The 27,656-nt window shown below is 47.6% G+C and overlaps 1 protein-coding gene across 1 annotated transcript; it reads right to left on the bottom strand.

Moving 5' to 3' along the window:
- Positions 1-6,283: 6,283 nt before the first annotated feature.
- On the bottom strand, positions 6,284-22,365 carry LOC122200248 (interstitial collagenase-like). The gene is given in 13 exon segments (XM_042905723.1): positions 6,284-6,567; positions 6,694-6,720; positions 15,735-15,833; positions 15,999-16,103; positions 16,690-16,851; positions 17,354-17,478; positions 18,892-19,006; positions 19,390-19,545; positions 20,795-20,920; positions 21,370-21,520; positions 21,614-21,723; positions 21,726-21,855; positions 22,267-22,365. Coding segments are annotated over 13 exon segments (1,689 nt in total).
- Between the last annotated feature and the right edge of the window lie 5,291 nt (positions 22,366-27,656).

The following is a 27,656-nucleotide window of genomic DNA, read 5'->3' on the forward strand; positions in this document are numbered from 1 at the left end:
TCTTCTGAACATCCTGGTCAGTGATTTATGCAAGAATCCAAAACTTGTGGTGTTTGTATAAAGGTTATGCTAGACAGAATTCTCCAAAAAAATAAAAATAGAAGGAACTTATGTTCTAGTAATGCACTTCTGTGTATTTACCCAAGGAAAAGGACGACACTAATATATATATGCACCCCTATGTTTATTGCAGCATTATCTACAACAGCCAAATATGGAAGCAACGTAAGTGTCTGTAGATAGATGAATGGATAAAGAAGATGGGATATATATAATACAGATATATAATATATAGTGAAAAATTATATATAATAGGATAATTATATATAATAGAATATTACTCAGCCATAAAAAAGAATGAAATTTTGTCATTGTGACAACATGAATGGACCGAGAGTGTATTATGCTAAGTGAAATAAGTCAGACAGAGAAAGACAAATACCATATGATTTCACTTATATTTGAAATCTAAAAAACCAAATGAGGGGTGCCTGGCTCACTCAGTCAATGCAGCATGTGACTCTGGATCGTGGGGTCGTGAGTTCGACCCCCATGTTGGGTGTGGAGATTACCTAAAAATAAAACCTTAAACCTTAAAAAAAAAACAAAACCCTAATGCACAAACAACCACAAAAACAGAAACAGACTCAAATATGGAGGATGAGGGGTGGCCCGAGGGAAGGGGACGGGGAGACAGAAGAGGTGGGTAAAGGGGGAAGAGATACAAACCCATGGTTATCAAAGAGATAAGTTGGAGATGGGAAGCACAGGTGAGGAATACAGTCAGTAATACCGTAACGACCTTGTGTGGGGACAGAGGGTGGCAGGGCCCGATGCCGTGAACACATGGTTACGTGTGGACTTGTAGAATCATGATTTTCTACACCAGATGCTCCTGTCGTTTGTCACCTACGCTTCTGGAGCTGCGACGAGAGGTGGAAAAGACGACGTAAGTTTTCTGGGCCTCCAGGTTTTGAGTCCTTCCTTCACACGTGACCACTGCCTGTCTGCCTGCCATCCGTGTCTCACCCCTTCTGATGCCTGGAGCCCACACTGCTTTCAGGCCCTCTACCCTCAGAAAATGTACTACGTGGAAAGGTCGACTGTCAGTCATTTACACTTTAGTGTGAATTTAGGGGCTATTTGCCTTTTAAGTCAACTTACTTGGAAAAAAAAAAAGCAAACAATTTGTTAGAAAATGAAGGCTTTCTTCTGTAGAAGAGGCGTTTGGGATTGAGTAAGAAGATGGAGGAAATTAAGTTCTGGACAGACGATCCAAGGCAATGGTGGGTCTCCCTATTTCCGTCTTGGGCAGCAACCTCGTCTGATGATCCGATATGCTGTCCCCCAGCAGCGACCGCAAGTTGTACTGTTGTAGTTCGCTTTTGCATCTTAGCCCCAAAGAACCGAAACTGCAAGATTTAGTCTGTTTTCTGTTTAATTAAAAAAAAAAAAAAAAAAAAATGGGTCCAGGCAGCCGGGATGGGCATAGGTGGCAGGGAAAGCCGGACATGTGGATGTGTGCCTGAATTTTGAGGTGGAGTGGGAGTTTGCTAACAGGAACGTGATCTGGGGTAGGAAACAAGGTCACCAAGCCTGGAAGTATACCCCGCGTGGCACACGGCTAATCTGCTTCATAGCAGCCAAGGAACGCGTCCTGTGCCTCACGCATTTTAACTCTGTGATCAGGATGGAGGTCTACACACGTGAGCCGGTTAGCAGGGTGATTGTTGGGGTCGGTTGTGGTGAAGCGTAAACAACACTGCGCTTGACATTGTGCCCAGTGGGCTCGACTTTGAGCTTTGCCACTTCCTACTCGTGCAACTCCTCACAGCTCTCCTGTTGTCGTGAGTTCCACACGTTGGACACCTCGCACGGCCTCAGGACGATTAGAGGAGACGCTGCAGGTGACCACCTGTGGACACCCTCCAGGGCGGTGTCCTCTTTGGGGGATGAACGCGGTGGCCGCGCTTCCATTTTGCGAACCGAGGTCGCAGTGTCGAAAAGCTCTTTTCCAGAAAGAGAAGTGTTCGCGGTTAAGCCACCGAGTGACGAAATAACTTCCATGCAGTTTCTGTCCGTGTCCAGAGCCCGGTGCAGCCAGAGGACATGTGGTAACTCCTTGTGCAGAGCACAAGTGGTTAGGATAGAAATCACTCCAATCATCATGAATGACCCCTGTGCCGAGCCAGCGGTCTTTGCCGTTGGCAGAGGTAAAGGTGTGCGTGGGGCGTCTGGACTCGGTCTCGGGTGTTCAGTCTCTCTCACCTCCCGTAAGCTTCATAACCACCCGAGGAAGTAGGGGTTGGCATCCTTATCTTAAAGTTAAGGGCAAGGAGGTTCAGAGATGCCACCAAATGGGCCTTTCTGTGGATCCTTCCAAGCATCTCTCCCCTTTGCTCCCAGGGAGGAAAAACTCAAAACGAGGTAACCGTTCTCCCTCTTGGCTGACCCTCAGGATGTGCATTAAACTCAGATAGGTGCACCCCGCTCCAGCTGCTGCGCCCGAGTCTCTGGGGAGGTTCCCAGGCATGTGCCAATTTAGAGAGCATCCCGGGTGACTCAGAAAAGGAGTTCAGGACCTTTGCGGTGGGGAGCCTGGGTGGCTCGGTCGGTTGAGCGTCCGACTCTCGACTTGGGCTCAGGTCATGCTCTCAGGGAGCGGGAACCCAGGGTCAAGCTCTGTGCTGACAGTGAGCTGGCTTGGGATTCGCTCTCTCTGCCCCCTCCCCCACATGTGCTTTCTCTCTCTCTCTCTCTCTCTCTCTCTCAAAAAAAAAATAAATAAAAAACTTAAAAAAGAAAAGAAAAAATCTTTGCTGCAAAGAGGATTGAGAACATGTGACAAGAGAGGGGACCATCACACCTCCAGGGCTGAAAAGAATGAACAGTCACATCCTACTGGGGAGCTCAGCAAAGCCCAGGAGGTGAATTCTGAACGTGGGCTGGATTTTGGGATGGAGGCTGGGGTGGATGGGTTGCGGTGGGTTAGGGAGGAGAGAGGAGGAAGGTTGGGTTGTACCAGGGGGTTAACACGGTTCCTGGTGAATGTGTGTCCAGCTTATTAAGACAAGCAAGTTGCAGTGGTGGCTGGAACCCAGCGGTGGAGGGACAGGACTGAGCGTCAACAGGCCGCTGAGAAGCCGCCGCCGTCGGTTCCTGAGCCGAGTCAGTGCAGGTAACCTTGGCCACAGCCTCCAGGGCAGACCCGGGGGGGATGGAGTTTGGGTGAGGGGCATGGTGACCTGGGTCTTCCTCCAGGACGAGGAGACACAGCTCTGGGGGGCAGGCTGGATGGGGAGGAAGGACGTGGAGGAGGCCGGAGGTACCATCGCGTCACACACGTGCCCTGGGGCGTCCACACCGCTAACATCCAGGGCCCCGATGAGTGAGGGGGTGGTCCCGCGGGTGACAGGTGGGGCACAGGAGCAGCTGTGGCGGCCATGCGCGTGCAGGATGGCTGCAGGCGGCAGCGGGAGCCCCCCACCCCCACCCCTGCCCGGTCTTCCAGCCTGTGCTTCCTCCCAGGCGGAGCGTGGGGAGGGTGAGACCGCACGGATGGTCAGTACCTGTCCCCACCAGGGCACGATGCCACTTCTCTAGGCGGCTCTGCTGGAGGCAGGAAGCCGCTGAGTGGATCTCCCCAAAGTCCCTCTCCTCCCGTCAGCCGGCCTGGCCTGTGGCTGCGGTTTCTGATTTCCTTTTTCCGGAGCGGAGTCTTTCCTGAAGCTTCTCCCGTCTAGTGTCCAGCCTCCCGCCCAGCTATCCCGCGAGATGACGTCACCTGTGACGCCCGTCACCCCAGGACCCTGGGAACCGCCCCGCGGTGTCCGCGGACGTGCCCGCGTTTCTGCAGCAGCAGGCACCCTGCCACACGGCCTGTCCTTGTCTGCCAGCAGCGGGTGTCCCCTGGGGCGGAACCCCCCCCCCCCCCTCCCCCGAGCTCCTGTCCTTGCGGTCAGCCTTCCTTGGGGGCTAGGGTCTGCTCTGAGCGCCCCCTGCTCGGTGCGCCCTCACACCACGCCCCTGCTCCGTGCGCCCCCTTCCGTGCACTCCCGTCCGTGCACCCTCACACCATCACACGGCGCCCCTGCTCCGTGCGCCCCCTTCCGTACACCCTCACACCATCACACGGCACCCCTGCTCCTCACCCCCTGCCCCCCGCCCCCCAGCCCGTCCCCGCCTGGGTCGAGGGGAACCCCTCTGGACTAGCTCTGCCTCCCACCTGCAAAGTCCCCACTAGACTCTGTTCTCGTCTGGGTCAATGAATCTCAACTAATTTTTTCTGCCTAAAATACCAGAAAAACACAGCCTACCCCCTGACGACTGGTGTGTCCCGGGCAGTGCCCCAGCCTCCTCTGGCTGCTTTAACAAGTTACCCACGAGCTCGGTGCCCTTGAAACAAGACGTTGGATCATCTCACCGTTCTGTGGTCACAGATCTGCTGGGGGCCTCTCCGGACTACAACCCAACTGTGAGCAGGGCTCCGGTCCCTTCTGGAGGCTCCAGAGGAGATGTTCCCAGCTTCCAGGGCGGCCTGCACTGGCCGTGGCCCCTTGCTGCGGCTGCAAAGCCAGCCAGCCTGCTTCTCCCCACCTCTTCTCCCTGCCTCACCTCCTGCCCCGACCAGCAAGGGTTTCTCCACTTTAAGGATTTGCGCGATTGGATTGAGGCCACCTGGATAACCCAGGCGGTTCCCCCACGTCAAGGTCCTCAACCTTATTCACACCTGTAAAGTCTGCTCAGCCACGTAAGCAAACGTGTTCACAGATTTCAGGGATTAGGCATCCTGGAATTCGGGCGTTTGGGGGCTCTTGTCCGCCTCCCGCAGGCCATCATTTTCAAAGGGAACATTTTCAGCGGGAGGCGGTTAGTAACTGTGTGGGGTGATTGCGCCTGAGGATCTGTGGGTTGGCCTGGGGTTTGAGGAGATTATGTCCTAAAATCCCAGGACCACCTGCATCCACCCCGGTCCTCAGTTTGACTTTGGATAGGAAGACTGTGCCACGTAAATGTCTACTGGACACCCGTTATAGGTCAGGGGTTGTCCTCAGAGCCTTTGCAAAGTCACTTTCATGTAAACAGGTTAAGCGAGTGATTCAAGGTCACCCAGCTAACAGGTAAATGGAGTTGGGGGCCCAGGTTTGGTTTTATAACGCCCCCTCCGAAGCTATTTCTGTTGGAGCTCAGCGAAGTCACGGACCAGAGTTGACCTGTCATCTCAGGATTGTTTAAATGGTGTACTGAGGTCACCATGGGGACCTTCCCCACGGGGACCTTCTGGCTCTTCCTTCTCCCCAGTTCTGCGAGTGTGATTGCCTAGGGCAAGGGGGTGGAGCCCGAACTGAAGAGCCTGGTGTCCTCACAGGCGGCCAGTCTCTCTTTTGCAGGTGGGGCCAAGGTCTGGAGGCCTGGGTTTGACCTTTCGCCACCCCCCACCTCCATTCACCTGACCTTGGACAGGTTCCTCAGTCTCTGCGCCTCGGTTTCACATCCCTGATGAGCCACTTATTGCCGCGGGGTCCCATCCCGAAGCCTGGGTCTCCTCAGTGGTGCCCCCCTGGCCGGAACGCTGTAAAGACTCCAGGCAGGTGCAGGTGTGACGGGAGGCGCTCAGCCCACCGCCCGGCACCCGGAGCGAGAGTGACCGTTTTCTGTCAGTCGTGTGAGAGACGATCTCCCAGGACAGCCGTGCGTCCTAGAGGCAGCGGATGGAAAGCAGGTCATAAACTGAAGTTCACAGGACTCACAAAAAATCGTTGAAAATATTCTAGTAATACAGGACCACACACGTTTCTGTGAAAAGCAATTTCAAACACTCCTAAGCACGACAGATCAGTGTGATCCTCCTAAGCCTCCGCCAGAGGTGACGGCTGTCATCGCGTTGTTCTCTCCACACAGGGAGTTTTCTGTGTGTTCGTGGCACATACGGGAGCTTGCCATGAGTTACGGGAGAAGCTTCCAGGACTCCGGTGTATCCAGTGTAAAATGCCAGACACCCCGGAGCTGGGCTCGTGGAAGCCATGGAAACCTGGATGCCGGACACCAGTACCCCCTGGTGTGGCTGGAGCTGGTCACGCCCGTGCGAGGCCAGGAGAGGGCGCCCAGAGTCCACTCGGGCAGCCCCTGAATGGGAACGTAAGCACAGACCGCCACCATCTCATTTGGGGAGGACGGGCCAGGCTCTGAACAAGGCAGGGTAGCTGGACGACTGGGCACTAGGGACTCAGCCAGAGCTCGTTCAAACGCAGTTTGTTGTGGGTGAGAACACAGAGCAGGGAATTCACGGAGCAGCCACGGAGTCCCGAAGCAGTTTTGTCCCTCGGGGACTGAAGAGCATCTTCTTGATGTCACGCTGCAGGTAGCAGTTGTACAAGGTCACTGAGAGGCCACACGTGGTCACGCAGTGGCCAGCACTCAGTGCCTGAACGTGCTTCACACAGGCTGTCCCCCCCAGCTGCCGGGCCAGGTCTCCGGGTGACGGGGTGGCCGGCACACAGGCTGTCCCCCCAGCTGCCAAGCCACGCAGCTTTCTCACCAAGAGCAGCTCAGCGAATGCAGTGGATGCTGGTTCACAGGTGGACCTCATATGCAGGTCCCCAGAGGCCCAGTGAGTCACAATTTGCTTTGGAAATGGTAAAAGGAAAACATTTTGTCCGTCAAATAACAGTTGAAGGCTTAGTAACTACCTACCACCAATAGGACAGGGCCCAGTAGAACCTGCGAGAAAAGAGATGTCTGTGAGGAGAACAGGACACCTACAAGTGCCTTCTGTCACGTGTGTCCCCTGCTGCCACCATGGTCTGAACCGCAGTCATCTCGTGCCCGGACACCCGGCTTCCTGCTTGTATTCTTGGTGCCTCGCGGCGTGTGTTCCGGCAGCAGTGAGCGTGCACTGCTTTGGTCAGCGTGCTCCTGGCTCCTGGCGTCCGGGTTCCAAGTCAAAGTCCTCACACCGGCCCACGGTGACCTGTCCGCTCGGCCCGTCTGCTGCCTCAGTTCCCACGCCTGGCTTCCTCGCTCAGCCGGAGCCACGCTGCCACGCGGCTCTCACGTGCACCGGGGTGCCTGTCCCCTCCTGGGGCGTCCCCCCTGGCTGGTGACCTGTGCCAAGCAAGCTCCCCCAGGCGATCAGTGCCCCGTTCCTGTGCTCCGAGTCTCCCCTCAAGGGACACCTGGTCTGTGAGTGCTCACCCTATTGCTTGCGACGCTACGGGGATCGGCGGACCCCCGTGCCCAACACTCTTCCTTCCCTCGTCCTGCGTGCTCCCCCTTAACGTGTATCATCCTCCTACAGGCTTTCTTTTTAAATTACGTTGACTCTGTGTCTGTCTTCCCTGAGCAGAAGTGTGAACCCCATGAAGACAGCTCTCGCTATGTTGCCAATGCCGCCGAAGCGCATAAAGCAGCATCCACATAGTAGGTGGTCAGTAAGGACTTTTTTCACTTAATATGATATAGAGGCTACTTGATATCATGACATTTGCTAGGAGGAAAATCCAGGCGATAGAAACCTGGGTACAATGTGTTTTCATATTCATAAAGAAAAACGTAAGCATCAAAATAGTACAAGTTTATGAGCCAAAATATTCACGGTGCTTAACATTGGGTGGTAACGTTATAAATGATTTATTTTTGGAATGTTTAGGGCTTTTAAAGTTTTCTTTCAATTTTTCTTTCTCCTCTTCCCCTCTCTTTTCCATTTTTTCCATTTTCTTATTTTCTGTTTTTTTTCTCCTCCTCAGGCCGTACTATCCTCACTAGTCTATGTTACTCCTTTTATTATTTTTATCACTGTTTTCTTCTTTACCCACACCACACCTAAAACACGCCCCCCCCCCCCCCCATGGAATATTACTCAGATATAAAGAAGAATGAAGTTAGGGCATCTGGGTGGCTCAGACAGTTGAGCACCCGACTCTTGATCTCACCTCAGGTCTTCATCTTAGGGTTGTGGGTTCCAGCCCCGGGACGGGCCCCATGTCGGGCTCTGTTGGGAGTAAAGCCTACCTAAAAAAAAAAAAAAAAAAAAAAAGGAAAAAAAAGAAGAATGAAATGTCATTTGCAGCAATGTGGATGGAGCTAGAGAGGATTATTCTAAGTGAAGCCAGTCAGTTGGAGAAAGACAGATACCACGTGATTTCACTCGTACGCAGAATTTAAGAAACAAAACAGGCAAGCAAATGGAAGGAAATAAAAGAAACAGAGAGCCAGCTGAGACCCAGACTCTTAACTATAGAGAACAGACTTATGGTCACCAGAGGGGAGGTGGGGGGGGATGGGGGAACAGGTGATGGGGATTAAGGGGGCACTTGCTGTGACGGGCACCGGGTGACGTGCAGAGTGTTGAGTCTCGTTCTGTGCACCCGAAACCAGTATTACACTGTGTTAACTAACTGGAATTTTTTTTTTTTTTTTTTTTTTCAACGTTTTTTATTTTATTTTATTTTTGGGACAGAGAGAGACAGAGCATGAACGGGGGAGGGTCAGAGAGAGAGGGAGACACAGAATCGGAAACAGGCTCCAGGCTCCGAGCCATCGGCCCAGAGCCTGACGCGGGGCTCGAACTCACGGACCGCGAGATCGTGACCTGGCTGAAGTCGGACGCTTAACCGACTGCGCCACCCAGGCGCCCCCTAACTGGAATTTAAATACAAACTTAAAAAAGGATTTGCCACCGAACAAAAACCAAATACCTAATGTATTTAATATATATCCTCCCAGTTTCCTTCCAAAGGTTCATGTAAATTTGCACGTATCTCTTGAAAAGCATATGGCCCCGTTTTGTGTGTAAACTCTCTATTTTTATAAATGGCACTGGCCTTGGCTCTTCATTCTCACACTTGGCCTTCGAGTCAGTCCCTGCTGGTCTGGTGCTGTTTGGTGTGCGGCCCCCCACCGCTGTGTGGTATTCTGATATTTCGATCGCGTGCGGGGATGTGTCCCATCCCCCTGGTCAGCTCCCAGCAAAGGTCCCCAGGCCGCGGCCAGCTCCCTGTTGTCACCGACCCTGCTCTAACGGTCACCCTCTGACAATTCTCCTGCGGACGGTGATCGGAATGAACACCCAGCAGTGGAATCACTGGGGTTCAGGCAGAGTGGTGCCACCAGCTAGAATGAACATCTTTCCCCCACCCCCCATGTTTGTACGAGCCCTTAGGATTACCAGAACTTCCAATTTCTGCCATTTCGATGGGTAGAAATCTACAACCTGTCTACATTTCCTATTTTTCTGATTGCACAGTTGGATATGCCTTTACCTGCTCTTGGCTACCCGGGTATACGGTCGAAATTTTGATGTGGTCGAACCTATCAGCCCCACCCCATAGAGCTTCAGCGTTTTTGGTGTTGTTGGAGACCTTCTTCCCCATGTTAAGGTGGCAAAAATTGCCTATCCTTTTTACAATTATTTTTAGAGTTTTGTCTTTCACGTTGAGATTTTAAATCCATTTGAAGTTTAATTTTGTACGTGGTTTATATCAGAGAGGATAGGCTAAATTATTCTAGGATTAGAAGCCCTGAATTCTTTTTTTTTTTTTTTTTTTTTTTTTTTTTTTTTTTATTATTTATTTTTGGGACAGAGAGAGACAGAGCATGAACGGGGGAGGGACAGAGAAAGAGGGAGACACAGAATCGGAAACAGGCTCCAGGCTCTGAGCCATCAGCCCAGAGCCTGACGCGGGGCTCGAACTCACGGACCGTGAGATCGTGACCTGGCTGAAGTCGGCCGCTCAACCGACTGCGCCACCCAGGCGCCCCAAGCCCTGAATTCTTTAATGTCTCTCGAAGCAACAGAGGTTCGTCTCACACGTCCGCCATTGGTGGACACTGCCAATTCACTGTCCAGAACTAGTGATCTGACCCCAAAACACTGCAAATGGGCTGGAACGTGTAACCCTTCCCTGTGTCCAGCAGGAGAGGACCGGAAACACGTGGTGAAATGTATAAATCATGAACACCTGAGGAGAGATCTAACGCATCTGGGTTTTTTCCTGGATTCCATGCAGTCTTCTCCAGGGCATCGTATAATAATCCGTTGTTTTCCTTCGAGTTAGTGACGCTACCTCTGTCACACCAAGGATGTGTTTCTGGACTCATATTTGGTTCTGTTAGCTTCCTTCTATCTCTGCTTCTGTATCCATTCTGTGCCTGGCGACGCAGTGGTTTTGTAACATGTCTGGCGGGAGGGACTCTCTCTGTCTTTGCTTTTATTTCTTTGTAAACACTTCAAAATCAGTTTTTCAAGTTTCCTAAAGAATCCCGTTGGGATTTAATTGAAGTTTCATTACACTTACAAATTAAGTTGGGGAAAATTGGTCATCTTTGGAGTAGTAGGTCATCAGCTTTTTTTTTTTCTTTTCTTTCTCTCTCTCTCTCTCTCTCTTTTTTTTTAGCTTTTCTTGTTTTATCTTTAATAGGGGTCTGAAAATTTTATTTATTGAGGTCTTACTCTGTTTTTGCTAGATTACTTCCTAGATTTATAGATTTTCCTGTAGCTATCAGTATTTTATTTTCTATATTTTATCTACTTGTTTATTGTGAATGTGTAGGAGCATAAGTGATTTTGATGCGTTGATGTTATATTTGGGAACACTGAAAGGTCTGACCTGTCTGAGGAGTTTTGATCTTTTGGGCTTTTCTTTTCTTTTCTTTTTTTTTAATTTTTTTTTAACGTTTATTTATTTTTGAGACAGAGAGAGACAGAGCATGAACAGAGGAGGGGCAGAGAGAGAAGGAGACACAGAATCTGAAACAGGCTCCAGGCTCTGAGCTGTCAGCACAGAGTCCGACGCGGGGCTCGAACTCACGGACCGTGAGATCATGACCTGAGCCAAAGTCGGACGCTTAACCGACCAAGCCACCCACGCGCCCCTCTTTTGGCTTTTCTGTGGAAGTGATCAAATGACCTGCTAATAATGGTAATTTGGACTCTTCCCTTTTGATCCTTATAACTCATGTTATTTTTTTTCTTGTTTTTTTTTCCTTGTCCTAATTGTCAGCCAGGTATCCAAGACTATGTGGAATAAGCATCAATGATGTAGGCCATTTTGTCTTATTTGCATTTATTTAATAGGACAATGAGTGAAGTGTGTCCATATTTGCTGTGTGTAATAGTAGAATACACACTGTTTTCTCTGAAAGAGTTCATGTAATATTGGAGCCATCTGTTCCTTGAAATGAATTTTTGCACAAAAAAATCCATAGAACTATCTGGGCCAGTGTTTGGGGGAAGATTTGTAAATCACTATTTCTAATTATTTTAGTAGTTATCTAATGATTAAGACTTCTTTTTTCTGTTAGTTTCTTTTTGGTTTAAATATTTTTGAGATACTGACATACAGTGAAGGATACAAGTCTTAAGTGCATAATTCAGTGAATTTTACAAATGTACTTGCCCATGTAACCCACCCCCCCATGAAGAACTAGAACATTTCCATCGCCCTAGAAAGATCTCTATGGCCTTTCTCACCCGATCTGAATCCTTCCCTAGACTCAACCACTGTTCTTATTTCTTTCCCTACAGATTACTTTTCCTAATCAATAAGGTCATCCAAATGGAACCAAGCATATGTAGTCTTTGCCTGGAATAATAGTTTTTAGCTTCATCTGTGTGGTGGTGTATACTCGTAGATCATTTATACTCCTTTTTTATGGTATTGTACCATGTGAATATACTCTTTCCAGATTTGGGCTACATGCATAAGCTTCTACGAGCCTTCCCAAGCAAGCTTCTTGTAGGTTTGTGTTTTCATTTATCCCGGGAAAATATATTGAAGAGGTCATAAGGTAGGTAAATATTTAACTTTGTGAGTGACTTCCATATCGTAGGAAAGGTATAGATATTCTAGCTCCTCATTGAGTGTATTCAGTCATTCATATCAATAAGTTTAGTGGTTTTGTAGTAATGCCTTATAAGAATTTTATTTTCTTGATAACTAATGATGTTAAGTACTTTTTTATGTGTTTATTGGCCATTTATATGTCTTCCTTTATGAAGAGTTTGATTTGATTAAGACTTCTGTGTATTTTTCAAAAACAAACTCAAAATGGATGAAAGAACTAAAGGTAAGACAGGAAGCCATTAAAATCCTAGAGGAGAAAGCAGACAAAAACCTCTTTGACCTTGGCTGCAGCAACTTCTTACACGACATGTCTCTGGAGGCAAGGGAAACAAAAGCAAAAATGAACTATTGGGACCTCATCAAGATAAAAAGCTTCTGCATGGTGAAGGAAACACTCAGCAAAACTAAAAGGCAACCAACGGAATGGGAGAAGGTATTTGTAAATGACATATCAGATAAAGGGTTAGTATCCAAAATCTATAAAGAACTTATCAAACTCAACACCCAAAAACAAATAATCCAATGAAGAAATGGGCAAAAGACATGAATAGACACTTTTCCAAAGAAGACATCCAGACGGCAAACAGACACATGAAAAGATGCTCAACATCACTCATCATCAGGGAAGTACAAATCGAAACCACCTCGCACCTAACATTAGATGTGAGTGGCTAACATTAACAACTCAGGCAACAACAGATGTTGGCGAGGATGCAGAGAAAGAGGACCTTTTTTGCACTGCTGGTGGGAATGCAAACTGGTGCAGCCACTCTGGAAAACAGTATGGAAGTTCCTCAAAAAACTAAAAATAGAACTACCCTATGACCCAGTAATTGCACCACTAGGTATTTATCCAAAGGATAAACATGTGCTGTTCTGAAGGGGCACATGCACCCCAATGTTTATAGCATCACTATCGACAATAGCTAAAGTATGGAAAGAGCCCAAATGTCCATCGACTGATGAATGGATAAAGAAGATGTGGTCTATATATACAATGGAGTATTACTCGGCAATCAAAAAGAATGAAATCTTGCCATTTGCAACAACGTGGATGGAACTAGAGGGGATTATGCTAAGTGAGATTAGTCAGAGAAAGACGAATATCATAGGACTTCATTCATATGAGGAATTTAAGATACAAAACACATGAACATAAGGGAAGGGAGCAAAAATAATATAAAAACAAGGAGGGGACAAAACATAAGAGACTCTTAAATACAGAGAACAAACTGAGGGTTGCTGGAGGGGTTGTGGGTGGGGGATGGGCTAAATGGGCAAAGGGCATTAAGGAGGACACTTGTCGGGATGAGCACTCAGTGTCATATGTAAGTGATGAATCACTGGATTCGATTCCTGAAATCATTATTGCACTATAGGCAATAATGATGTAAATTAAAAAAAAAAAGACTTCTGTGTATTTTTACTTGGGTTGTCATTTTATTATTGCTTTGTAGGAACTTTTTATCTCTACTGGGTCCAAGTCCTTGGTCAGATGTAGGTATTAGAAACACACATTTCCCCTGTGATCTCGTATTTCCACAAAACTGTCAGTCTCCCTGGACCCTGTGGATGGTTTTAAGGCCTGGGTCCTGGCGTGTTCTCTGCGAGCTGGACCAAGATAGAATGGAAGCAGCTTGGGGCAGATGTTTGGTAAGACAGTCCGCACTCCACTGTTCTCATTTTTCTCATCCTCATCAGTGGGTCCCGCCCCACCAGGAACCGCTCAGAAATTCTGTGTCCGGCTCCGAGCATTTCTGGGAGCCGCTGCCGTGTCCGGGCTGGGGGGACGGGGAGCCGGGTCCTTCAGGAGCTGGTCAAGCTGACCCCACACCTTGTTACTGGCGTCCCGGCTCCGCTGGCATCCCGCCTCAATTCTGTATTAATTTGTTAATTTTTTGCGAGTACCTCCTTGGCTCCCGAATTATAACAATGACAAACATCAAACAGAAACTAACAATGGCCCCTGTCCTCACGAGCCTGCTTTGTAGAGGGCAGACAGGCAGTAAACACCAGATGTAAGGAGAGACTGAATTACAGAATATGCTAGAAGGTGACCACTGTAGAGTGGTGTAGGACAGTCAGGACTCCGCGTCTCTGTGGAGGGGTGGTGCACACTGTACTAGTGACAGAGGCAGCCAGCGATGGCCCCCTGAGAAGGACATTTGAGCAGAGTTGCAGGAGACGTGAAGGACTCAACTATGCAAGTATTTGGGGGAATCGTGGTGAAAAGGCACTGAGGTCCGAATACATGTCACACGCTCCACAAATAACAAAGAAGCCAGTGCAGCTGGAATGCAGCAACCAAGAGGGAGAACGCTAGACAACCAGGTGCAGAGAGAGCAGGCTTGGAGGGCCTTGTAGGGACCTGAGCCTTCGCTGAGCGTGAAATAGGGTCACTGCCCTGACCTCACCCCTCGTCTCTCGCTCGTCCTGCCCCTTCCAGGCCTGCCGTGCCTATGTGGGGTCCACAGCAACGCGTGAGAGAAGGGGCAGCAGTAGAACCCGCTTCCACAATCCCGCCCCCGCAAGGAGGCAGCTGTCCCTCACCCATCGCGGTGCTGTTTCCTCTTCCCATGCCGCTCAGGCTTTCTCCCCGCTTGCGTCTATTCTAGGATTCACCGGCCTCCCCTTACTTCTGCGCCTTTGATTCACAGGAAGGAGCCCGCAGGCGGCTTGCCATCTTGCCCAGAATTACTGAGCATGCATTTATTATCTTGGTAAACAGAAAAAGAAAATACTCAACCACAAACATTATACAAATAGTTCACTATAAAATCGAGGCACCTTGAGCACAGAGCAGCATCAGGAAACCTAAGAGAAATCAGTTGTAAGAGCAGAAGAGAGGATTTGCACGGTCTCGATTGTTTTTCAGCAGCAATCACTAGCCTCTGCAAAGTGTATCTGCATAATGTGACCCACTCAGAGTGCTCTGCACGGAACACTCCCTGGAGGACAAGAGCCCTCAGGCTACTGTTCGGGGACCAGCTCCTAACCTGATGAAGATAGCTAGGATGATAGCGGAGAAGTCTAAGCAGCCCGCTCATGTTTCTGCAGTAAATTTGAGGCTATGTGCTGGCTTCAGGCTCTGGACTTTGTCACTGAGAAATTGGAGAGAAGTCACCTCAATAGGGCTGAGGGAATATACATAAACCTACCGAATCCAGGGCTCCCTCCGGGACCCCCAGCCAAAGCTCAGTAAATCCCTTCCACTGTGATTATTTATTAAAAAGCTGCTCATTTTTATTCTTTCTTTTCTTTATATATATATATTTCTAAGTAAGTTCTATGCCCAATGTGGGGCTTGAACTCCCCACCCCGAGATCAAGAGTCACATGCTCTACCGACTGAGCCAGCCAGGCAGTCCCAATCCCTTCCATTATTTGACCTAAGGCTTAGTTTATAATCAAAACCAGAGAGGTGGGTCAATAACCAGCCCCTTCCCCTCAGGTGATGCCTCCGCCATGAGAAAGGAATGTGCTTGAAACTCTGTACATCCTGTCCTCCCACAAACTTCATGGTGAACTTGCCTAGCCTTACAGACACAACATGTGAGAAGGTGTTATCTTGAGAAGCATAATTACTTAAAATATCATAGAATATTGACAAAAAGCTTTTCTGTAGGTAAACCTAGGGATGAGCTACAGCCATGAGACCCTCAGCACTCAGGTCAAGCTACGGTGTGGAAGTTCGTGAAGGAGTACAATCTCGTTAACCCAGACTATCTCCAGATCGAGGTTAAATCAGATTGTACTCATATGCCTGTGCCTCAGTATCACCGAGAGACAAGAATAAAATACTGAAATATCTGGGTCCTCAGGGAAACACCTCCCCTGGGCTCATCAGGGGTATTTTTTCTTTTCTCCTTTGTGATAGTCAATCATCATTTACTTCTGCAGTGGAACCAGCTGTTGGTTTTCAGGACAGTCAAAATTTGCTTGGTTTTAGGATCAAATTTGTACTGCCTTTTTCCACGAAAGAAATAGAAATCTTAGGAAGAAAATGAAAGGTAACGATCCTATGAGACAAATAGATGGTGATTTTACACATGAACTCTTGAAAAAAAATATCCATTTCCACACAGGCAATTTGCTTTCATATCTAAGGAACAGTACATTTGTCATTTCTATGGCCACGAAAGGGAGACATCTTTACCTCCATCTTGGAAGACAGCATCAACTTTTTTGCCAATTCCGGGAAAGTCTTGAGTTATCTCTTTGGGAAAACCCACATCCATGGACTGCGTGTTTTCATCATACCCGGTAAAAAAAAAATATATTAGAAATTTCAGAATGTGTGATTAATAACAATAAGTAATACTCAGCATTAAGTATCAAGTCACTGTTCTGAGTGGTTTAAGTATACTGCTTCCTTAACTCTTCACAATAAATCTGAGAGGTGGGGGCTGCCTTCATTTTCATTTTGTAGAAAACCACCGCTGTAGACAGTTGTGAGTGGGTGCATTGCCAGCATGGAAATAATAGGTTTCAACTGGCAAGGGTCCCAGTTCAATAGGGTTATGGGAGACTGGAACAGACTAGAGCAGCATCAACCCTAAAATCTGATTCAAACTTTATCTCAGACTCCATTGTCTGCCCTATCAAGGAGAACTACCGTGGGAAAGAAGGTTCCTTTCTGTTCCCGCTTTCTATCGTCCTTTTCAACTCCATCCTATAGGTCCCTTGCCTCGCAAGGACAGACATGGCGTGACGATAACAGAGAGGCTTCCGAGTGACTCTTGGTCTAGCTGCGTCCATTCACCAAGGGAGGATGGAGGTTCTGCAGGGTTTGAGAATGATTTTTAAAAAGGCAACTCCTTCCGCTGAGTGATCTGCCTGTCTTTGCCGCCAATGCTCGCTGGCAACAAAGAAGTACGTCATCCCAGTCTCCTCCTCGTGAACGGCAGCATCGATTTTCTTCACCCTTTGGGGGAAGCCAAAGGAGCTGTAGATGTCCCTGGGATAGCCATACAGTGCCCGGTGCCCCTTGATGGCCCAGTATTTACCACCTGTCAACAGAAAAACCAAGCATGAAAACACTGTGCCCAGGGCTCTGAGGACAGTAGTCAGGCTTTCCCGCAGACACTCATTCACGAGAGGTGGATACAGGGTTTTATTCCCAAGTGTGGTGTCCCCGAGCCAGGCATTTGTCCGGGGTGCAGGCGGCTGGCTTCCCCAGATGCACAGGGGTCCTGCGGCCATGGCGTCTCCCCGAGAGACCCCTCTCAGCTCCTGGCAAAGGACTTGGTATGTGCTCGCTTAACATCTCCAGCACATCAGCGCATCAGTCATGATGCCGCAGTATGAGCACAAACACGCGACCTCCTCACAAGAAGGCAGCGTGAGACCTCGTGTGTATATAAACCCTCCTGTTTTCTCCACACACGTTAGATCTGTTTCAAGATTCTTGACTTATGGAAATGGCCCCCTTAATTTTCAACAACCAACAAAAACCTGATGAAACATGTAACTCATAAGCCCATCAACCAAAAAAAACCCCGGAAGCTTTACCTTTAAAAAATAAAACTTCATCTCTTCTAGCAACTTCATAAGCAGCGTCTACTCCGTTACCTAAGTCAGAAATGACATCGGGATCCACTGTTTCGTAGAAGACACCTGTGCGTAGGAAGAACCTGATTCAGAAGAGAGGAAAAGATTGTCAGCGCGGCAGCCTGGGTTGATGACCAGCTCTTCTCCCTGGACACGAGTCTGCCCCCCACATGCTGGGCCCTCTGCGTGCGGGATGTCTCATCTCACAGAGATCCTACATGCCAGCAGATGACACAGGCCGACCGACGAGGCTAAAGAAGGTGTGAGAGGCTCCGACCAAGCTTCTCCATTGTAGGGTTTTCCGGTTGGGAGTTTTGCCGCGTTTGTGTCACGTCCTGGGGACCAGGGTGACAGCTCAGCACAGGCTCCTACGTGGGCTGACGGGAGTGTTCTGAAGACCATAGACACCAAATGGAAGCATACAGTGAGCCACCAGCCTTGGGAAGGACCAGAGGGCTCATGTCCCGGAAAGAACCTCCTCGTTAGCCTCCTAGCAGGCCCAGCTGCTGCTCGCAGTCCCTGGACCCACCACCAAGCCCCCTGCAGTGTCGGCACTGGCCCCCATCAGTCCCTCTCAGCTCTTGACATCCCCTGGACCTTCCTTTTCGGGCCCTAGACTACATTGCCCTCAGCGCGGTGTAGACATCTGATTTGAGCAGTGTTCTCGGAAGAACCTATTTGTTCCTACTCACTAACACGTTTATCATCCCAGACAGCAGAAACGTGAAAGGAGTTTCACATCTCAGGGGTTGGTGAAAGGAGTTGGAAGACGAGTTCCAGCTCCATTACTGACAAGCCTGTGATCTGTCTGTCTGCCTAACCCACAAGTTTGCCTGTGGGCCAGTGTGGAGTGGAAGCCTTATAATACCTTTGACTTTATGAATTTTCTGGTGATTGAATGACTTACCTATGATAAAAATTTGTTTTTCTTCTTTCTATTTTTGTTTAAGTAATTTCTACACCCAGCGTGGGGCTTAAACTCACAACCCTGAGGTCGAGAGTCGTATGCTCTTCTGGCTGAGCCAGCTAGGTGCCCCTTATCTGTGATAAAAATTTTCGAAGAATAAATCACTTCATGCAAATGCACTACTATTAAAATGACCAATTAAAATATATTGCTAAAGAAACAGAGACCGTTCAACAAAAATGTCAGAACAACTTAAAAGCATAAATCAGTATTAATGGTGATTTTTTTCTTTCTTTCTTCAATTCTTTCTTTCTTTCTTTTTTTCTTTCTTTCTCTCTTTAAAAAATTTTAATGTTTATTTATTTTTGAGAGAGAAAGAGAGAGAGAGAGAGCGAGCATGGGTGGAAGAGGGGCTGAGAGAGAGAGAGGGAGACACAGAATCCAAAGCAGGTTCCAGGCTCTGAGCTGTCAGCACAGAGCCCGACGTGGGGCTCAAACCCATGAGCCGTGAGATCATGACCTGAGCTGAAGTCCGATGCTTAACTGACTGAGCCACCCAGGGGCCCCTCTTTTTTTCTTTCTTTTTTATATGTTTTTAAAGAAGAATGATTCTGCACGAATTTTGGTGACAGCATCAAATGTTAACTTGCTATCACAGGCTTGTGGGATTGGCGGTTCTTTTGGCTGGATGGGATTTTTGGAAGGTCCTAAAAAAGAAATAGAAGTTCTGAAGTAAATTAAGTTGGCATATTATGTTAACACAAAAACATTTAGAATGAAGCCTCTATTTTTATTATTTTAGAGAGACAGAGGGCGAGCGAGCGAAAGAGCAAGCAGGGGAGGGGCGGAGAGAGAGAGAGAATCCCAAGCAGGCTCTACACTCGTCACAGAGCCCAACCCAGGGCTTGATCTCACCACCCTGAGATCATGACCTGAGCCACAATCAAGAGTCAGATCCTCAACTGACTGAGCCATCCAGTTGCCCCACAGAACGAAGGCTCTTTGTTAAAGGACGCAGCTGAAAGCTGTTTATTTGAAACCCACATCTAGACCCCTAATTGTTTGTCCAGCATTTTTACTTTGTGCTCACCATAGATGGCCTGGATGGCATCGATGTCCTTCGGAGACAGCAGGGCATCACCATAGTAGATGTATCTGGGGAACATCAAAGAGCCAATGTTATCACTATGGAGTAGTCCAAGGGAATGGCCCAACTCATATGCCGCCACATAATACAAGTTGTAGTCTAAAAAGACCAACAGAACATGTTTGCAATTACTGGAATGCACTTTTGAGGAACCCAAGAGGGAAATATAAACATCCAAACCTCAGAAGCTTTATTTTTGACTTTCTTTGTGCAGATTTGGTGTGTAGCTGGTGGTATGTCTGTGTGGGGTATACGTGTGTGTGTACGTTTCGTCAAAGAAAGAAGAATGTCTTAATAATTTTAGGTGGGCTGAGGAAAGTCTGAATTTCTGAGATTGGACTAGTATAATTCCCGGAAGAAACTCAACTGACAAAGAAAAATCCCACTGATTAATAACTATCATAAAATAAGGTAGAAAGTGTTATATTCTAGAGGAATAATAGGATTCTATTGAAATGTATTATTGTTTTCTGCTCCTAAATCTTATATTATCTTCTATGTCTACTTCTGAAAATTTAGATAACATAGGAAAGCACCAAGAAAAATTCTCCCAAATCACTTTACCAAAAATAACCATTTGGGTATGTAATAATATCTGTGACAGTGTGATTTAAAACATCCCATCGGGGCGCCTGGGTGGCGCAGTCGGTTAAGCGTCCGACTTCAGCCAGGTCACGATCTCGCGGTCCGTGAGTTCGAGCCCCACGTCAGGCTCTGGGCTGATGGCTCGGAGCCTGGAGCCTGTTTCCGATTCTGTGTCTCCCTCTCTCTCTGCCCCTCCCCCGTTCATGCTCTGTCTCTCTCTGTCCCAAAAATAAATAAAAAATGTTGGAAAAAAAAAATAAATAAAAAAAAAAATAAATAAAACATCCCAGCAACATTTTTAGAGTAACGTACTTTTGTGGGTAAAATGATATTACTTGCAGAAATAATATTCCCTTATTTTAAATAAATGAGACCAGGGGTGCCTGGGTGGCTCAGCTGGTTAAGCGTCCAACTTTGGCTCAGGTCATGATCTCACTGTTCCTGCGTTCGAGCCCTGTGTTGGCTCTGTGCTCACAGCTCAGGGCCTAGAGCCTGCTTCAGATTCTGTGTCTCCTTCTCTCTCTGCCCCATCCCCACTCATGCTCTGTCTCTCTCTGTCTTAAAAGTAAATAAAACATTTAAAAAAAATAAATGAGATCAAAGAGTTCCCATTGGCTTTCTAAGCAATTATAGTTTTAATAAAAGCTTATGTTTACTAAAGTATTTAAGGCTGATCACAAAGCTGGCCCACTTGACTAAAGGCATTCTTGTAGAAAAACACTGACCCATAAAAGGGGGAAATAGGAAGAATTTGTGGACTCACTTCTGAAGTCATCGGTCCATGTTTTTTCCTCATCAAAATGAACACCTCCTCCCATGCCCCTTCCTGGTGGGAACACATGAGCAAGCGGGCTTCTGATTCTGCCAAAGTCGGACTTATCACCATGATCTGTGAAGAACAGGACAGCAGGGGCGGATCCCCGTTATGTCTGGCTTCCCTGGGGAAGGTGAGGGCGGTGACAAAGAGCCCAAAGCTATTCTTAAAAAATAATAATAACAATTATTTATTTTTGAGACAGAGAGAGACAGAGTATGAGTGGGGATGGGGCAGAGAGAGAGGGAGACACAGAATCCAAAACAGGCTCCAGGCTCCAAGCTGTCAGCACAGAGCCCAATGCGGGGCTTGAACTCATGGACAGTGAGATCATGACCTGAGCCGAGGTTGGACGCTCAACCGACTGAGCCACCAGGTGCCCCCCAAAGCTATTCTTGATCTTTGAAGCTTCCTTTCTTTGGCCCATGAAATCAACACCCCTCCAGAACATCCTTAGCCCAGTGGAGAAGGCTTGCGAGCATCAGGAGGTGAAGTCCAGAATGGATTTGGGAGATAAGAAGGGCTTACCTCCCCAAAGGATAGTGTTATGTCTGCCTGACCCTCAGAGAACTTGGTGAAGGTCAGGACGGAGGCATTACTCCAGAGTTGAAAACCTTTGTCAAGGGCACAGTCCACCTCTGCTCTTGGCAGGTCTGGTGTGTAATTTTCAATCCTTCACGTAAAATAAAACAGAGACATGTCAGACCTCCTCTGTCATGGCTCTGATGGGGAATAGAGTCCTTGCTCTGGTGCCCGTTCTCATTAACTGTAGGTCAGGTGTGTGTGTTCCCATCGAGGGTTCCCCTCAGTGAGGACATAGGGAGCCACGTCGGGCACCCCACACCAGCCCTGCTGCATCACGTGCAGGGTCTCAGCTCTGGCCGCCCAGTCACCTTCAGCCCAAAGAATTTCTGCATTTGCTTCAGCTTCTCAACCACTAAACCGCTGTTTCTCTGCTTTCCAGATTTGTTGGTTCCAGTCTTCAAGTTGTCGTACTTTTGTAGGTATTTCTGATAAGGAGGCAAATATCGAAACACGAAACGTGAAACCCTTCTCATTTACTTCCTGAAAATCTTCAGGATTTCACTGTGGGGATAGAGAAGTTCTTTTGTCTTGAAGATTTCGGGCAAAGAGGGGGGAAAAAACCTTTCTGCATCTGTGATGATTTCATAGCCTTTATGAGGCTTACCAATAAATAATAACACTGTGAAGTCAGTGTTAAGGTAGTCAGGACTCTCTCTCTCTCTCTGTTTCCCTCTTCCAAAGAAATGTCTACAGATGTGTAAAGAGATGTTTCATTTTGTTATGAGGGAATCTGTTTCAGAGAAAGTAGTTACCCCAGAATGAATCCCAGACTTGCTTGAGCTTCTAGACCTTGACCTTGGAAAACGTGAGGATGGCGTGTGGGAATCAGCATTCACCTGGACCATCGTGTCATCTCGCTCTCGTGTTTCAGCAGGTGCTGTGAAGACGTGAACCCCCACGCCCCAGAGCAGCAGCAGCAGGGGAAGCCTGGGCATGCTCACCTAGGTTGTCCTTCTCTGCGGAAGACCTCCGACGCCCCCCACCTCCTGCTGCTCCAGGGTGTTCGCCTTAGGGCTCCCCCTTTTGTAGGGTCCTTGCAGCCCCAGAAAAACAAAGGCTAGCTGATGCACATCTACCCAGAAGAGCCGCATCCTCTTGATTTGCAACGGGTGGGCTCAACTTTCAAAAATCGTGACTTCAAGCGGGGTAACCTTTCATCTTTCCTTTTGTCTTCACAATCTTGTGATTATGATCGAACAGGACATCGACAGAGACACACTTCCCCCCACACAGTTCTCTTATTGGTTCCTTTGCAAGGACAGTTTGCAGTCACTCCCGCCGTGGGCCCTTCGGAGAGGACCCGCAAGTGTGGACTGGACGAAGGAGCTGAAGTTCACAGGTTCAATTATCTGCAAAAACACTTCCCTGGATGATGAGATTCAGTGTGTTTTACTCTCCTTGGGAGGAATAATTTTTTAAGAGACGCCAGTGAGAGTGCGAGTGGCTGCTGAGTGGGTGTTTCGAGGGAAGGTCACTTTGCTTCCGCGCTGTCTCCATGCTTTGTTCGTGTGCGGCCAGAAACGTCTCCTCGCGGGTGTGCCTTATGAAATAATCCGGAAGGTGTTCCGAGTTAGGGCACACCCTTGATGAGGGCGCCGCCCTCACACGAGCCGACCTTCTCTGGCAGGTGCGGCTCTTCTGAAGAAGAGCCTCGGCGGGGACGAGCCAGGACCTCACTTGTCTGCCCCCGCGTGGAGGTTTGAGATGTATGGGGATGCCCGGGGCATCTCTGTGGGCTCTTAGTCATGCTGCAATCCAGACTATGACTTCCCTAATGTGTGTTGATTTCCTGCCTTCAGATCCCTTTTCTGTGAATCAGGTTCTGATTATGAAACAGATTATGTTCTGTTTTGCTGAATTTGCCTCAATTTGGACAGAGGAATTTTCACATGATGCATTGTTGTCTTATTTGTCTAGGTTACTCATGCCTCTGTCCTAATTTACTATGAGGCCAACTAGTTTGATCTATTGCTTTTCGTCAATTAGTCAACTCTTGGTCAAATGCGCACCGGATGAAAAGTACCACACGTACGTCCGCAGAGCTTCGTGCCTTTTACAACGTGAGCTTAACTTCGTCTTCGCCACACTTCTATAGAGCACTTAGGGTGGATATCGTTAGTTCCACCTGATAGATGAGGAAGCTAGCTCCTCACAATAATTAAGGGGACAGGCCTGAGGTTGCAAAGCCACCACCTGGCTGGGGAGGGTCTGCGACCCAGGTCTTTCGAACACAAAACAGGCAACCAAGCTCTAAGTACATCTCAGCGAATGATGCAGACATCTTGGCTTTTGAATGAGTTACTGAGAGAAGACAGATAGAAAGATAGTTGGATGGATAGATAAGTAGATAGATAGATAGATAGATCATTATTAAATATTGATTCACAGGGCCTCCAACCAAACCATGATGTTATATTATTTAATTTTATTGACACAGACCTAGAAGTATGCTTTGTATTCTATGACTAGTGAGAACTGACTGGTTTTACTTTTGTTCTCCCACACAGATGACTGAAAGTTCAAGTCTCTTTGGAGCACATTAAATCAGCATAAAGTTGAGTGTTTGGCCCAGAATTTGCTCAACGCATGATGCTGGCAGATAGTGTCTACGCTTTGAGGGAATCCATCTAGTGTACTCCTAATCGAGGCACGTGATGTCAAGCCCGCAGGAGCAAAGGCAGACCATAAAGCACAATATTCGAAAGTTGAAATGTCTCCCAAATCAGGGCACATGGTTTCCCTCACATGGGCGCCGCAGTCCTGCAGAGAGCTCTCAGCAATTCACCTGTTACTTCAGCTCATGCTGCGTTGCTTTTTACCAAGATCCTAGAGGATATCTGTACAATGACGAGGGAGGACAATCCCTCCCCAAACACCTACAAGTGACAAGGAATTGGGACTTAGATGACCCTCCTTGGGGTGACACATACCTGAGATTTAGGACCAGAATGAATGGATTTCTAAGTCAGTGTTCCTTCTGGTTTTCGTGGTTTGCTCCCTAGAGTGACAACCTGGGGTCTGAAGACAGTCACGCACGGGTAAGGGTGGAGCTGGCACTTTGATACCTTCCAAGCAGCACGTTTGATGAAGCCCAGCTGAGAGTCAGCGGGCTGGGGTTTGAATCCCAGCTCCATCCCTTGTAAACTGAGCACACAGACCGTCTTCTTAACGTCTATGATGCTCAGTTATAAACAAGGAAATTATAACGCTTCTCCCTCCAGGTTATTAAAAGCGAACTTATATTAATGAATCCTCCCTCAGTTGTACTGATGAAATTGTGATAATTATTATTTCCCTGGTAGATTTCCCCTATCATCAGGAATTACAAAGGTGAAGCGTTGCTCACAAAGCATCTCTCTGACATCAAAAGAGAGAGTACAAACTAAAGTAGTGAAAACACAGGACAAGTTTGATACAACCCTTAAGTGATTGAGACCTTAAGTAGCTTCACTGAAAATCTGAATAATTTCATGATCATGGGTTCATGGGATGTTGGATGGAAGGCAGCCCTTTACAGGGAAAGGATTAATTTCACTTAACATCATCCTCTCTAGCTACGTCCACGTCGCTGCAGACGGCAAGATGGCCAAGTAATATTCCGTTGCGTATACACCGCATCTTCTTTATCCATTCATCAGTCGATGGACACTCAGGTTGCTTCCACAGTTTGGCTGTTGTTGACGGTGCTGCTGTAAACAGTAGGGTGCGTGTAACCCTACTTACTGCTTTTGTACTTTTGGGGTAAATAGCCAGTAGTGTAATTCCTGGATCATAGGGTGTTTGTAGTTGTAACTTTTTGAGGAGCCTTCATACTGTTTACCACGGTGGCTGCGCCAGTGTTCATTCCCATCAGTAGTGCACAACTGTACTCAAATAAAAATAAACTGGAAGGATTAAGATTTTGGTGAGAGGCAGAGAGGAGTGTGAACCCTGACTGTCTTCTCTACTGGGCATGCAGAACGTGGCTGGCGGATTTTCCTGTGAAGCCTGCTTCCTTTGCAGGAGAACAGAGACAAGAATAATAATATCTCCCTAAAAGGTTTTCGGGAGAGTCCCGCTCACTAATGTGTGTGATGTGTATGTATCAGTTCCTGTCACACTGAGATACATTGCTCAGTGAGTACTGATGTTTTTTTTTTTTTTAGAATGGAAAGACATCTGTTAAAAAATAACCCAGTTAAACCTCCTTACATGACAGAAGGGAAAACTGAGATCTGGAAGTGATTCAAGGGATGGGTGAGATCGGCCAAGGTGGATTTCAGCCCCTTAAAGGAGGTGTGACCCTGAAACAAATTGTTTCTGCAGCGAGACAAAACAAAGACAAAACACTTTCAGCTGTATCCACATTACAGACTCTGCATTGAATCATCTCCTTTATGACTTTGGGAGCCTCGCCCAAGAAACAGCCGTGTGGTCACGTGTTCCTTCATCGTCACCATCATCACCACAAGTGTAATGCGATACTAGGAATAAGGAATACTTTCCAAAATAACATGCTTCCAAGAGAGATAAACTGTGCCTTGAGTCACGTATCTTACATAAGCAAGCCTGTGGTTTAGCTAATGACAGCGCAATGCCGCCCCTCGAATCTTTTCAGGAAAGCTTACTGATACAATCATTTACAAATCAGGTTCAGGTATCAACTGATCTATCTCTTATCAAGTCCAGGCTCCAGGAAAGACTCTCCCCCAGACAGCTGTGTGCTCTATTGACTTTTCAGGGATCGAATTTGCACGAATCCTTAAGTATCTGTGTGGCAGATAAACAATGGCCTTCAGTTTTTAGCATTCCAGCTCTCCTCCACCCCAGCCTTTGAGAGATCGGGTCTGTGTCCTTGATCTTGAATCTGGATGAATTCCGTGGTGGCTCTGGCCATCAGAATAACACAGAAATGGTGCAGTGCCGTAAGAGATTGGTAGCCTTTGGTTTTTGTCTGAGAACACTTGCTTTTGGAGCCCTGAGCGTCCTTGTACAAGATGTGACTTTGCTGAGGTCACATGCCCTGAGGGAGCCCAGCCCAGCCAGAGAGGCTGCAGGCGCGGGATCTGGTAACTTCCGCCCTTCCAGGCAGGCACCGGACAAGCTATGGAAGACGCGTGCAATGACCCCAGCCCGAGTAATCATCTGAGTAGAACCACGTGTGAGCCTGAGCAAGCAGTAGGGAGCTGCAAGTCAACCCACACAACCATGAGGGATCGTCGTTTTAAGCTCCTAAGGTTTAGAGTGTGTTTATTTTTTTATTATTATTTTTAATGTTTATTTATTTTTGAGAGAGAGAGAGAGAGAGAGAATGAGCAGGGGAGGGGCAGAGAGAGAGGGAGACACAGAATTGGAAGCAGGCTCCAGGCTCTGAGCTGTCAGCACAGAGCCCGACGCGGGGCTCAAACCCACGAGCCTTCGAGCTGTGAGATCATGACCTGAGCCGAAGTCGGCTGCCCAACTGACTGAGCCACCCAGGCTAGAGTGTGTTTATTTGTATACAACAACAGATAACCAGATGACCTCCCTTGATCATGTCTTTCAGAGGACAGGCCATTCCTTCCCCCGCACACTTACCAAAATAGTGTGGGTGCACTGGGGGATTGAAGAAATGGAATAGGCTGTGTGTCCTAGCTGAGCACCTTCTTTTTCAGCTTAAGTTTTGCTTGTTTAAAAAAAAATGGGTTTGATGCTGTGATTAAATGATTATTGAATGAACAAATGAATGGTAAATGAATGAATCCTAGAAAACAAAAGGTAAAGCCAGACATGAACTCTGTGGAAACTTTTAACTCAATTGTTTCATATATTGAATAAAATCTCAGGCTCTTAATTATAAGTTGACAAGTTGAATGCTTCAAACATTGATCTCCACAATGTGCATCAAAAGGGCCTACTGTTTTCTGGACTCTAACCAAACATCTTCCGAGTCCCCAAGCGTGGCATGTCCTCTCACACCTCTATGCCATTCCTCATACTGTTCCCTGCCCTTGGAATGCCCTTCCCCCTCAGATCTGTGGCCTGACAACTCCCAGTCTCTACTGTAAGCTGCAGCATTATTTCCTTTGGACCCATTTCTGCATTCACTCAACAATCTGGTATTGACCACCTGCTTCATGTCAATCCTTGTGCCCTTGAGTAGGTTAGAGTAGTAAATAATTCAAGAAGGTTGCAGCCTGATATGGGATAAATTTGAGGCAAGAAGTTACAGTGGAACATGAGAAGTATTTTAGGAGCCCCTGGGCGC

The sequence above is a fragment of the Panthera leo genome, chromosome D1 (genome assembly GCF_018350215.1).
Source record: "Panthera leo isolate Ple1 chromosome D1, P.leo_Ple1_pat1.1, whole genome shotgun sequence".
Lineage (NCBI taxonomy): Eukaryota > Metazoa > Chordata > Mammalia > Carnivora > Felidae > Panthera > Panthera leo.